Consider the following 14,265-nt stretch of genomic DNA (forward strand, 5'->3'; position numbering starts at 1 on the left):
TGCGATACGCATATACACATATATATATATATATATAAATATATATATTTATGGATTCTATGGTCGTCTTTATACTTAAAGGTCCTCTGGTCACTATGATGGGCAAAATGGTTAAGAATATGATATATTTCGTTGTGCTCTTGGCCGTGGTCCTCATGAGCTTTGGCGTCAGCCGACAGGCAATACTCTATCCGAACAATGAGCCCACTTGGAGGCTGATTCGAGAGGTAAGCAATGAGAATTACTAAATCTGGGGTGTATATAGCTATAAAAAGATGACTGTGTAAGTGTGTGTGTGCGAGTCTGACTTATTGAATGTTGTTATATAAAGAAACCAACAGTTATTCAAGTATATCAATATAAATATCCTTGCAAAATGTTGGCAAGTCTTTGAAGAAAGAGCTATGATTTGATATAAATTTAAAATATACAAGAAAAATTTATAAATCTTGGTGTAATTTTAGATAAATACATATAGATTTCTATTCTGCAAGGGTATTAAATATATCGGTTAACCGAAGAGCTCTTTACTCTGACGTTGATTACAAAATTTATACAAAAAATTTGACAGTCGTGTAAATAATAATTCTTTAGCTGAATTATAAAAGCAAATTAAAGCTCATGCTAATTAATCGTGTCAGTCTGTGTGACTGACTGTATCTCTGTCTGTGTGTGTGTATGCCTGTGTGTGTTTTGATCAAATATTAACATTCATGTACGTATATAGAGAGAATACATTTTTATAAATATGCTCAATGTACACTGACAATTTTTTCAAATTGCAGCGCTTGTGAATTGTGTATTTATTGAGAGAAACGGAGTACATGCATTTACTTAAATCTATAAAAAAAAAAAAAAAAACAATACAAATATTTATGATAACATTAATAATAACAGTAACAGTAATAGTCGAACATTTTATTCAAACTTGTATACAATTAATTGTAGCTATTAAAAACAATATTCGTACTTAAGTAGAGCTTCACAGCGAGTTGTTTGGTTGACTGTTTTGACTAAGTAGTTATCATGCGAGAGGGCGATGCTCGCTGCTCGCTAATCGATACTTCGCTAATCGATATTCGATTGACTAACTGCTCTTTTTCTTCATTGTGTCTTGTATTATTGTATTTCTTCATACTTTCGTCCTCATGCTCCTTTTCAACTGTTCACTCGTCACTCCTCACTCCTCACTATTCACCTCTCACTCTCCACTCTTTCACTTTGTTGACATTCCATGCTCTATTCTCTCTCTCACACACACGCATACCTCACTTTACGCATTTTGATTTTGTTATACACACATACATATGTATATAAATATATATATATATATGCGCGATGAATTGGCCAGGTTATTGCTGGTTCAATCTTCGCGCCCGGATTTCAAGGCGCTCTCGGCCATAATAGTCGTTCACATAACACACGCATAGCTGGCTTTGGACCTAGTACATTTGCAGCTGCGCAACATCGCAGTCATGCAGCAGCAGCAGCAGCGGCAGCGGCGGCAGCAGCAGCACCCAGCACAACAACAACAACAACAACAAGCACAACAACGATGCCGCCCTCTGTGACGCCCCCAACAACAGAAACTGAAACTGAAACAAGCGAAACAAGTCACGAGCTGCCAAGTTTCTTAAACGGAAATCACACAAATGTATCTACAATTGGTTTGCTATATAGTGAAAAACAAAAACAATAACAAAAACAAAAAAAGTGTTTAGCAATTGAGCCTAGCTGGCGTCCCTGTGTGATATATATTAATATATGATATACATATATTGGCAAGCTGTCTATCTAGTTGTTGTTGTGTGCCTCAGAAAAGAAAACATAAAGATTTTCGTTTGTTTTTTATTGTGCAAAAGATACTTTTTGTCTAATTGGTTTCTTATCAATTTACTTGCTTATATTTCATTATATAATATCAAAGAAAAATTTATATCGATGTTGTTTCAAATAAACCCTGCAAAATAGATATTCCCAATGATCTGTCTAACTCTCTATCTGTCTGTCCCTATTTCTCTCTCTCTCCCCGCGTTGGTTCGTTGCCCCTCGACTCTTCTTTTGTTTCCTGCTCGTCGACTACTTCGTTCTTATCTTTTCTTTTATATCATATGCTCATTTTAATTATATTACGTATACGCCATGCATGTTAAGTATAAGCAACATAAAGATATTTAAGTATTTGCATCTGAGAAGTAAATGTGTGTACTCAGTTTCAAGTTTGTTAATAATTTCTTTGCCATTTATTATGAATTCCATTTTTGAAATATTTATTAATATTTTGGCATGCTTCATTTCTATTGCATGCGCATTGCATGCGCATTGCCTGCGCTGTCTGAAAAATGTCAAACAGCTATTATTCACACAAACAAGCAACAGTCCCCGTACTCCCTCGTCCCCTCAACAAGTATTGCGGGATTGTATCTCCTGCAGCATAGCTGCTGCATTGTTTGCTGCTAAATCTCGGAAAATCCATCCAGTCAAGCAGTCGAGGTTGCAGCATTGCTGTAGTTATACTTTTTTGATACACTGTAAACACTTTTCGCAGCAATTTGCATGCAATATGCAAATGTTTAACAGAGTCAAAGTGTATTATGTTTACATCATGTCCTGGCAACTTTTTGACGCCTTTTATAGCATAGCCGTTAGCTAGCAAATGTACGAAGTGCAGAATAATGAGGGGAAATGCTTAAAGATACTGATACAGGTACAGATACAGATACAGATACAGATACAGATACAGATACAGATACAGATACAGATACAGATACAGATACAGATACAGATACAGATACAGATACAGATACAGATACAGATACAGATACAGATACAGATACAGATACAGATACAGATACAGATACAGATACAGATACAGATACAGATACAGATACAGATACAGATACAGATACAGATACAGATACAGATACAGATACAGATACAGATACAGATACAGATACAGATACAAATACAGATACAGATACAGATACAGATACAGATACAGATACACAAATACAGATACAGATACAGATACAGATACACAAATACAGATACAGATACAGATACAGATACAGATACAGACACAGATACAGATACAGATAAAGATACAGATACACAGAAATAGATACTCAGATACAGATACAATCTATGCCTATAACGTACATATATCTGTAGATAGTTCAATTTGAATACCTTGCTTAAGCTTAAATACAATTTTGGTAACGAAATACCTCTTCTCTCGAACTGATGCCACCTTTTAATGAGAATTCGAGCCTCTGCAGGAGTCAAATATATCGAAAGCCATAAAATTGAAATTGAAAGTCATCAACGGCTGCTGCTGGGAGCAATAATGTAAAAACAGCAAACTGTCCACGTTTAATTATTCAAAATCTATCACAAAATGCTCAGACACCAAGGGAGATGCATCCCTATCCCTTCCCCCGCCTCCCCTCCATACCACCACCATGACACACACACCTTCTGCCTCTGTTTAATCGCATAGCCATTAACCCGGCAAATGCTAATGAAATGGTGGCAGTGCCTTTAATGAACAGAGACCCAACTACAGTAGCATGCTGTTAAAACTAAAGGCGAAATGCACAGTCAACACCCACACACACACACATCCAACACATTCACAAACATCCAACACACACACAGATACACCTACCTATATATATATATTATAGCAACTGTCTGTGTTGATGTGTAAAACTTGCATAAATGTTGACCCAGTCGGGAACGTGCTGTCGGCTCGTCTCCCAAATTGAATTAAGCTTGGTCATTTTTTTTCTTTTTTTTTTTTTTGTGTGTATCTGGCTTTTAATGATAAACCCCTCTGTTCCCCTCTTCTTCTTCTATTCTCTTTTCTTCTCGTTTTTAATTTAACGCTGCACAGGTCACCTATCAGCCGTACTTCATGTTGTACGGCGAGGTCTTTGCCGATGACATTGATCCGCCCTGCGGCGAGGATCCGCGTCAGCCCGCCTGCGTGACAGGTAGGTTTAGCACCTAGCTATACTAGCTATAGGTATATATAGATTTAGTTTATTCTAATACTTAATGTTCTTTACAGGTCATTGGGTAACGCCTATAACCATGTCCATGTATCTATTGATTGCCAATATATTGCTAATCAATCTGCTCATAGCCGTCTTCAATAATATATTCAACGAAGTCAATTCGGTTTCACATCAGGTGAGTGCATTACTAAAAGGACTATTTTAATTTAAAAGTAATTTAAATTTAATAGAATTGTACTAAGTTTTGTTAAATATTTTATTTTATTAAATATTTTTAATATACTTTGTCAATCTTAATTTTTAATGAAAGCTGAACTTTGTCCTGATTAAGAATATTTAATGCTTTAAAGCGCTGCCACCTAGTTGCAAATTAATTTATATACAACGATGAATCTAGCATCATTAATTCCTGCTTATATACATAACTCATTATTTACAGCTAGATTGCAACGTGTCCATCAATCTATAATTCGAGCTGTCAGCATGACTTAGCACTTAGCTGAGTTTATGCTCTGATTTAAACTAATCAGACTTTAAGCTCAGCTCATTTACTAAACAATGTTAAAATAGTTTACAACTATTTAGACAAACTGTCGCATACGTTGAATCTAAGTAGATTGGTTTTTAGCCTTAGGGCTGTTTGGCAACTATTTTCAAAGACAAACATTAGTTATGCATGCCTTGCCACCTAGTGGCAAAATATTTGGTTGTCAGACACGTAAGCTAGCTTTTAATAAGACAAACAGACTTAATTTGCTTACAGTTAGTTTGCTCAGTATTTCAGTGCCTAAAGCTCAATAGGGATGCTGAATTATTGCAGTGGGAGCTGCACTACATTGCCTGATAAAGTTGCCACCTAGTTCCATCAGATCAATTGCAGCAATTAAGTTCAGTCACTTTCTTATTTGGGTACATACCGATTCGATTTAGTTTTGATCTGCCTAGTTGAAAGCTCATTAAATTCATTGTCAATAGCAGATGTTGCCACCTAGTTGTGAAAAGTGTTGTTGGCGGCAGATTAGTTAGCTCGATTAAATTGTTTAGTAAGCTACTTTTGTTAACTTAATTTTTGTAAGCCATTCAAGTATAGCTTAAAGTTCAATTTCAAGATATAAGTAAGCGCTGCCACCTAGTTGTAAGTCCTTTTGTTTAGCTGTTAAGCCAACTCCTCTAAGCGGCTTAAGTTGACGTTGAGCAATCAAAAGGGAACTAACTTAAAGTAAAGGAATCTTCTGTTATATTTTAAGTATTGTCAACTGCAAGCGTTGCCACCTACTTGCAGTTCTAGTTGTTGTAAAACTGGTAAGCCGTTAAGCCAGCTCTGAATGTCTGCAATGGCAACATGATTAAGAACTTAAAGATGGAAGACAAAAAAGTGAAACTTACAAATCGATTTTATTTAATTCTACATTTTACCAGCTACGAGCGTTGCCACCCAGTTGCATGTCTCGTTGCTTTATTTACCTTAAGCAAGTGCAATGTGATTAAATATTTAAAATGGAGGATAAAATAGCTACAAGTCTTGCCACTTAGTTGGCTATCTCATTGTGAAGCTGTTAAATCATCAACTTCAACTTGAAATAATGAAAATAGCCTGAAACAAGTTTTTACTATAAATGTTCTAACTCTCTCTCTCTCTCGCTCTCTCTCTCTCTCGTATTCTCTTTGCCCCCTCAGGTATGGATGTTCCAGAGATTCACAGTGGTCATGGAGTACCAACAGAAGCCGGTGCTGCCGCCGCCTTTCATCGCCTTCTGCCATTTCTATTCGCTGCTCAAGTACTGCGTGCGCAAAGCGAAAGGTGAGCCCGGCATGAGCAAGTTTAGCTTTATTCCCTGTGAGTGCAAAACAATCGGAGCGTGTCCCAATCGAATGAGAATAATGTACAAATCTCTATACTTTTTTTTACCCTGCTGCCTGCCGCATTGCTGTGTGTTCGTCTACTACAACTGCTCTATTGTATATATGATATATGTATATGCTTTTATAATCGACTTCTGTATAATTGAAATGCTTATGATGATTACTCTGCTTGGTCCAATGAAATAATTGAATTGTATTATGTTTGTTTGTGGCCGTCAATAGGATTGGAGGTGCAGCGGGACAATGGTCTCAAGCTGTTCCTCGAAAAGGACGATCTGGAGCGCCTGTACGACTTCGAGGAGGAGTGCGTCGAGGGCTTCTTCCACGAGCAGGAAATCATATTGAATCAGTCGACCGATGAGCGCGTCAAGAACACAACGGAGCGCGTCGAGACCATGGCACAGAAAATCGAGGACATCAATCAAAAGGAGAACATACAAACGGCAACAGTACAGGTGTGTAGCACACACACACACTCACACACTCACACACATTTACTCAGTGTTAAGCCCACTTTTTAGTTTTTTGTTATGCAAATTCACAATTTTCTCTGTTTTTTTGCACGTTGATTTGGGTTTTACGCGCATTGACAGCCAAGTCGAAGCTGCCGAGAGCTAGACGAGGGAACTGAGGCAGCTGGACGTGGTTCAGCCGCAACGCTTAAATTGAAAATGTCAATGAATGTGCAGCGGTACGAGGGTTACCTCAATGTACATTTATTATTGCCAGTCTGTCAAGCATGTCCATATTTTACGACAAAATATGCTTGAGCTAGACTTAGGTTTGTCGAGCTTGCCTCAGCTGCATTTGACCTTAGTTAAAGTCAGTCCAGTAAATATATATATATATAAGAACTCGTGCAATTGAACTTGATGCTCAATTGAGGAGCAGAGCCAAGAGTATTAAAAAGGAGTTAATAGTTAAGCTTAAGAACTAGTTCAATTAATCAAATATCAGTAGTAATATCTGGGGAACTATATTGTTCCAAACAGAACAAACATGATATTATAAATAGTTCACTTTAGATACAAAATTTGAGCATTATTCAAAACTGATTACAAAAAGCATTTAAAGAGCCAGTTCAATTGAACTAGTTCCGTATCATCGCATACCTTTACCCGTAAATAATCCTCTTGAACCCAATGGACTCGCATCAATATCAAAGTCCAACTAGTTGTTAGCTCAACTCTTGAGGCGACCCTCTCCCAGGTGGCAGCTGCCTGTTCATTTGTATGCCGCTTCGACAGCCAGGACATATGGCATCAAGTTGTTCTTCGTTTTGAGCTCTCGCTTTTATTGCAATTGTTACATTGTCGTTCATATTGTGTGTGCCTGTTCGTGTGTTTGTTTGCAGAACATTGAATTCCGTTTGCGCAAAATGGAGGAATCATCGGAGCAGATATTGTCGCACCTGGGCGTCATACATCGCTTCATGTCCGCACATACCACCGGCAACGAGGAGCTGCTTCGCGGCTCCGTGATGAACATTCCAGGCGAGATGCATCGCATGCGCACCATCTCAATGTCCGACAACGAGGGCAGCGGCGGAGCTGGAGGCGGCGGCGGCGGCGGTAGTGGCGGAGGGGGAGTCGGAGTCGGAGGCTCTGCTGGAATCGCCGCGTCGTTGGGCTTGGGTGCCGCACTCACTTTAAATTCACTGCAGGTGCGTCTCAGCTGAATGCCTGTCTTTCACCTTAAACCTGTTGCCAATTGTTGGTTGGTTTTTTTCTCTGTGTTGTTTACCTGAGCAGGTGAACAATCGACGTCGCTTCAATCGCTCGCTGACCGAAGTGCGGCCGGACGCGTACATCTTGGATGAGGGCACACACTTTGAGGTGGTGCCGCTGCCCGAGGAGCCCGACGAGGTGGTCAAGTCCCGGGAGGCCCTCAACGAGCAGATGGTGCGCAAGGCCTCCATGCAATCGGAGGCTGACTCCGATATTTATTTACCCCTCTCGCAACGGCCATCCACCTGTGACACGGTCAAGCGGACGCCCTATGTGACCGTGCGCCAGGACACGGGCGCCAGCACCGAGAGCAAGGACACTCTCACGCCCATGGGCAACAACGATGACGATCAGACCCTCGTCGGCGGCGACAACTCCGACGATGCTGCGCCGGACATGACATTTGAGGGTAATGCGAATCGGCCATGAAGCCGTAATGCTCTCTGGCTTCCGCCCGTTTTTGCTTCCATCTTACGTTACTTTTTCACTACTTCTGTATGCGTTTTCGTTTGCAAGTACCTCTTTCTCTTTATTTCCGTTTTGCTTAAGTCTTGTATCTCCTTTTATCTATTGATCTAACACTTGCCGTTGTCCTCCCTCAGCTGCCAGACATCGAGCTCTGCGCCAGCGCACCGTCTCGCTCTGTCGCCGCAATTCGGAAACCTATTCCCTAGCTGGCGCTGACATCAATCGCTCGCACATCAGCCTCAATCAGCTGACCACGCTCTCGCGTCGCCAGATGAGCCTCACGCACTCCGAGCCGGACAGCGACAAGGATATGCCTCCAGTGCCACAGTCGGGTATGTGCAGACAGTGCTTGATGTGTCTCTAATGTAAACGAGTTAGACAATAAGCGTTAGATGCAAACAATGCGCGCGCTCCAAAATTTGACGCCTTTAACTAAACCAAATTCATGAGGACGACTTCTAATCCACACTAAAACATTAACTTCGACCAATCCGAGCTACCTAAATTGGCCAACATTTAGAAATTAACCCAAAGAGCATATAATCTTGTTGTTGTTGTAGTTGTTGTTGATGTTGTTGTTGTGTTGATGTTGTGAATCATGTACAGTGAAAGCTCTACGTAGCGAACAATGAAAGTCGGCTGGAGGGTTGATAAAGATAATTGCTAAAGAGAGTTGAGGAGAAGAAGAAATAATTAGGATTTAGGGGAGGATAATCATGATTTAAATATATGTATATATGTATGTAGATTGAATAGTTTGTATGGGAACGTCGGTCTATGTCTGATAAATAAAATGTCCGAATATTATTTATAATGAAATCAAACTACGATAAAAATTGATTCGTTTCTAGTATAGGGAGGCTATACTGTACAATCGCTACACGTCTTCTGTTAATAAATGCATAGGTAGTCTTGGTCTATGTTCGTTAGCAGAGCTTTCACTGTACCCACACCTCACTCTCATTCTCTCTCTCTCTTTCTCTCTTGTTTTCTCTCGATACACATCCATACATACGCGTACATAAACACCAACACACACACACGTAATTTGATCTCTGACGCATTCTCAACAAAAAAAAACCTAACCTCGAACTCTAGGTAAATCAGTATTGCATGCGAAACCCTCCAGAAATATATTGCTGAAACTGCACAGTGAATATACATCCATAACGGACGAGCTGGAGAGCGTTTGCCATTTGATTGCCTCACCGACCGTCTCGCTGCAGAGCAACAAAGGTAAGTTGGCGTTGCTCCGATCTCCGATCACCGAACTCCGACTTCCGATCTCCATCCAAAATCCCCTATCCGATTGGCCCACACTAAAAGCAAATTGAAAATGAAAAACAAAAGCACCTCAAACCTACAAAATTGTGTAATATGTTTACTTGCTAACCGGGCGTATGCGTAATATTCATTTGCCTTGTGCTTGCCAGCCAAAATCCCCACAAAAAATATCAAAATAAATAAAAAGAAAATAAATCCCACGCAATACCTCAGCCTGCGACTGCGCCTGCGCCTGCACCTGCCTCAGCTTCCAGTTGGAATCTTTTCTCATTGAATCTTTGTGTGTTTCACAGCTTCCTTGGATCGGCCCAAGACGGAGATGTCACGCGCCGAGGCAGCTGCGTTGCAGGAGAAGCAACACTTGAAGGAGTGCGAGGAGAATGATTACAGGATATTGGAGGGCCTCTTTGAGGCACGTGGCTCCATCGATGCCAGCGTGCCCTCCTATGAGGTAGGTTCTCCCTGATTCCCCCTCTCTTTTTATACACACTCAAATTCTTCTCTCTCTCTCTCTCTCTCTCTCTCATCTTCTCAGATTGGCGTCTCTGTGGACTATAGTCATCGCTACCCGCTGCGCAGGGAGACGGCCATTGAGCTGTCGCCCTCGAAGCCAGCGGCGGAGGGCGGTGCCATTGGCGCCGTCATTGCTGGCGACAGCAGCGATACGAGCGGTGCGGCGAGCAGCGGCTTTCAGCTGAAGCACGAACGGCCCTGGCAACGCAATTCGTCCATGGAACAGCAGAGCTATCAGTCGCCGCTGGTGCCGACACGTGCCACCAGCGACTTCCTCAATCCACCCTACGACAGCAGCGGGCGGCTGTTCAAGAAGTCCAGCGAGAGTCTGCAGAAGAATTCAAGCACGGACACGGACTACTCGGCGCATCCGTACCGCTTCATCAAGCAGAGCTCCAATGAGACGAACACCTCCTTGACCGGCTCCTACAACGTGGACACGCCCTCGCTGACGGCGGAGCCCAGTTTGGATGCCGGCGACTCGCATTCGGCAACGGGCATTAGCGTGAGCGTTGGCGCTGCTGGCGGCGCTGCGCAGGCGCGTTATCAACCCAAACGGACGGCGTCCGTGGGCGCTGCCGATGGCAGACGTCTAAGGGACGACAGTTCCAGTTCGCTAGATCTGACGCAGGCAGCGCCAGCATTGCCAACGCGTCCCATGCAGTTGAAGAAACAGTTTAGTATGGACCAGGGCAAGCCACTGTCTGCGCAAACAAGCGCCGAGGCGAGCAGCACAGAGGCTGCGGCTGCCGCTGGCGCTGCTGCAGGTGCCGCGGCAGGTGCTGCAGGTGCTGCAGGTGCTCCGGTTGCTGCCAAACTGATTTCAACGCTGAAGCCACCCTATACAAGCAAGCTGGGCATGAATGTGCTGAAGGAGAGTAGCTCCAGCACCGAAGAGTCGCGGGACGGCGAGCCCATCTCGGCAACGACCTCCTCGTCGGCCAAGAGCAGCAGCACAAATCTGGCCATACCGCAGATCAGCACGCATCTGGTGCAGGATGAGATAGCAAAGCTCTCCTCCAACATCAAGAGCAGCACAGAGTCAGAAAAGGATCCGCCATATAACGAAACCATGTGTTAACTAACTGTGTATATAGATATACCCTATATCTGTCTATAAGCTGCTATAGAGCAAAAGCATCTGTATCTGTCTGTTAGAGCAACTGAATCTGTTAGTGATTGAGTCCTGAAGTAGATTGAAAAGTCCCAACATGGATTCGCCATATAACGAGAAAATGTGTTAACTAACTGTATATATATCTATGTATCCATCTATCTATAAGCAAAGCATCTGTATCTGTGTATTTAAAAGTATCTAAATCTATATATCTGTTAGTAATTGAATCCACCTTGTGCTCAATAAGCGTTGCTAGTCAACCATCAAAAATTGAAAGAGTAATACATATTATATATATGTACATCTGATAGATAGACCGCATATCAAACATATATATATATATACAGATATAAAACTCACATTCGCACAGATGGAATGCAGAAGCAAATTTCAATGATTTGACAATACATAGCACACAGATTGTCTGTATTTTTATATAAAATGTATTTATTTACACAGTTGGCAGTTTTTATTGTTGTTAATTAAATGTACAAACGAAATACGATAGAGCAGTGAGAATTTGAATAGAAAATCAAAATGCATGCATTTCACATACAACTCAAACGCATATTATATATGTATATCCGGTTTTATCTGTTGATATACTCGATCTAACTGTTATTTAACTAAAAAGAAAACAAACTATTGTTACTAAAAAGTATGTTTAGCTCTAGTTCCATAAACATATGAAAAGTCACCTGCAATTTCACATATCCAAACTACCAACCAATCTACGAAACTTATCAAAGAAGAAAACTTATAGCAACTTGTTGTACTTATGCATTGCCTATATATCTATATATCTGTACTGTTATGTCTTGCAAATTCTACATGAAATTTATATATGTGTGTCTGTGTATTATATAGTTAGTTAGTCCATTTTACTTTATTTATGTATGTGAATATGTGTGTGTATGTCTTAGCTAAACATAAATTGTAGCCAGAAAACAATTTGTATATACATATATAGATATATAGATATTTTTTCAACAAAAAAACATGTTAACGTTTTGCTTCGTGTTAAATGCGTTTGTCATAATTAGTTTATAAAAATTATTGCATTTGAATAGAGTTTACAAAAGAAAAGAAAAAAACAGAAAACAATGTACTTATTGATTTTAAGAGAATTAAATTTAACTATATATCTATATAGTCACGGTTATTTTTGTCAATTTATTCTATTTACAGCTACCCGCAGCAGCAACGATATCCTTCTATTTAAATCTTATAATATCATAGCCAAACTAGACCTGCTTTCTTATACTTTGATATGGATCGATAGTGTTGATCTTCACGATTGTATTGCACCAAGTCCTGTGAAAATATTTAAAGAATTGGCCAAGATTTAGCTTTTTTAAAAGAAAAGGACATTCTTGCTCTAGCCATAACTCCACCATATTCTTATTGATTTTCAGAGGATATTCCGTTTTCAGGTCATGACAGTCATAAGTATCGATTGGCATTCAAGGATTTCTAGGATTCCACCAAAAATTTTCCTCCATATTTTGCAAGGCAAATGGTCGAAAAATGGTCAAAAATTACAAAAATCGCCATTAAATTGGCCATTTGAATGACAACTGTAATGGTGTTTATATCATAGAAAGTCCTTAGTCTGCAAATGAATAATAAAAAATAAAAAGGACGAAAATCCTTCAATTATCTGAGTTATAAGGATTTCTTTTCTGTACTATAAACTGCTATTTCTCGCTCTAATCCTGGAGTATCCTGGAAAGTCCTTTGTCAAATTGATTGGGGTCACCAGAACTATCAACTGGTCAGAGGACATCCAAATTGTCCTTGTGGTTTCCGAGTTACCAGGTATTTTGTGTGTTTTGGGCAGTTTGCTTGGCCGCAGCAGTCGTCACGTCATGGGAAACGTACAAGTCCTGGATGCTTAGATGACCCAATATTATTTTGATGTGGATCGATGGCGACGGTCCCCACGATCCTAACGCAACCTACTTTGTTATCCTGCGACAGGATTTGACCGAGTTATAGCAAAAAAACTAAATCGGCTAAAATACGCAAAAACCAAAATTCGTTGCATACCCTATAGGGCAGTCGGTTAAAATTGACTAATTTCTTGATTTCAGCTAAAATTGGCCAGGAACGTCTGCGCACAGATAAACCAAATTAGTACCTATTAGGCACAAATTTCGAGTCATAAAAAATGGCTTAATCGAATGTAGCATGTCCTTTCGTCCTGCGGATCAAATCAAGCTGCAGCTATTTAAAAATCATCATTAATAACACCGCCCAAAAGTATGCAATACTTTTGCAATACGAATAGAGTGCACTGCTTGCTTATTTCGCAGATAAAGCAGTGTACGTACGACAAATAGCTGAATGTTACGATATTTTAATTGTCGTTATATTTAAATAGTCCCATATATTTATGTCAAATATGTAATATATGTATATTTAAAGCATATTTTCATTTCTTTTAGTCATATCTCGGACAGTTTTTAAAAAAGTTTTTTATTTAAAATGAATTTAATTATTTAACTTAAGTTTCTAGCGTATTGTAAAAACAAATCAAGCTTCAGAACTCGTCAATTGTTTAACTTAAAGCAAAACAATTATTTAATACTTTACTCACTTATATTTTAACTAGGATCAACTATTGCGATAAAACTATTTTTCTTCGCTTCTCTTTCGGGTCTCGTTTTTCTTGTTTTCTTTAATTTATATTGTATACAAAATTTGTAAGTCTTTTACGTTGCCATCGAAACTTAAAGCTAAACAGTTATATTTTTTACTTTAGTAATATTTTATAAATATTTACAAATAATGGCAATATGGCTTGACTTTTCGGCGCCTCAAGCTCAGCTCTATATAAATAACTAACTTTCCAAAAATTCCAACAATATCCACAATAACATTCAATGCTTCGCGGCTTACAACTTGCACTAGGTTTTAGTTATATAGATACGATATCTATGCATAGATATATAAATATTGATACCCATCTTCAACACTCCTCTATAAATGACTTGATCTAGAACAGTCCTGTTCTTTTATCCTTAACACTTTTCTTTTCCTTTTTGGTATTTCCCAACTGTTCAGCTGGTATTGATGCTACTTAGCTTTTATCGTGATGTGATGTACTTGTCTATAGCTTAGCAATATGGATCACAATATGTTGAGCTTAATTATTGCCACTGTTAAGGTTCTCCTCCTCGGGCTCCACGGCGCCCTGTTGCGTCAGCTTGTCGAACTCATGCTTTTTGCGATTAAAGAAACCAAGCTGCGAAAAGTAAGAGTAAGAGTTTAT

At 39.8% G+C, this 14,265-nt stretch overlaps 2 protein-coding genes across 42 annotated transcripts in view; one reads left to right on the forward strand and one right to left on the reverse strand.

Annotated features, from left to right (window-relative positions):
• Positions 1-11,748, forward strand: part of Trpm (transient receptor potential cation channel, subfamily M) — an 86,752-nt gene extending 75,004 nt beyond the window's left edge. For 27 of the 38 annotated variants that reach the window (XM_089471035.1, XM_089471042.1, XM_089471044.1 and 24 more), the window contains 12 exons: positions 82-227; positions 1,352-1,654; positions 3,896-3,995; positions 4,073-4,194; positions 5,697-5,820; positions 6,105-6,337; positions 7,237-7,545; positions 7,634-8,018; positions 8,212-8,409; positions 9,176-9,313; positions 9,655-9,812; positions 9,897-11,748. In XM_089471035.1, coding sequence (XP_089327161.1) covers positions 82-227; positions 1,352-1,654; positions 3,896-3,995; positions 4,073-4,194; positions 5,697-5,820; positions 6,105-6,337; positions 7,237-7,545; positions 7,634-8,018; positions 8,212-8,409; positions 9,176-9,313; positions 9,655-9,812; positions 9,897-10,955 — 3,275 coding nt within the window. In that variant the 3' untranslated portion in view covers positions 10,956-11,748. Of the gene's footprint in view, positions 1-81; positions 228-1,351; positions 1,655-3,895; positions 3,996-4,072; positions 4,195-5,696; positions 5,821-6,104; positions 6,338-7,236; positions 7,546-7,633; positions 8,121-8,211; positions 8,410-9,175; positions 9,314-9,654; positions 9,813-9,896 lie in introns of those variants that run through there. The other 11 variants (XM_089471054.1, XM_089471055.1, XM_089471056.1 and 8 more) reach the window with 4 other exon arrangements.
• Positions 11,749-13,448: 1,700 nt separating this feature from the next.
• Positions 13,449-14,265, reverse strand: part of LOC108615844 (integrin alpha-PS3-like) — a 45,393-nt gene continuing 44,576 nt past the window's right edge. For all 4 annotated transcript variants that reach the window (XM_089470070.1, XM_089470069.1, XM_018010653.2 and 1 more), the window contains one exon: positions 13,449-14,238. In XM_089470070.1, the coding sequence (XP_089326196.1) occupies positions 14,140-14,238 (99 nt within the window). In that variant the 3' untranslated portion in view covers positions 13,449-14,139. The remainder of the gene's footprint in view (positions 14,239-14,265) is intronic.

The sequence above is a fragment of the Drosophila arizonae genome, chromosome 5, assembly GCF_054131065.1.
Source record: "Drosophila arizonae isolate 15081-1271.41 chromosome 5, UAZ_ARI_1.0, whole genome shotgun sequence".
NCBI lineage: Eukaryota > Metazoa > Arthropoda > Insecta > Diptera > Drosophilidae > Drosophila > Drosophila arizonae.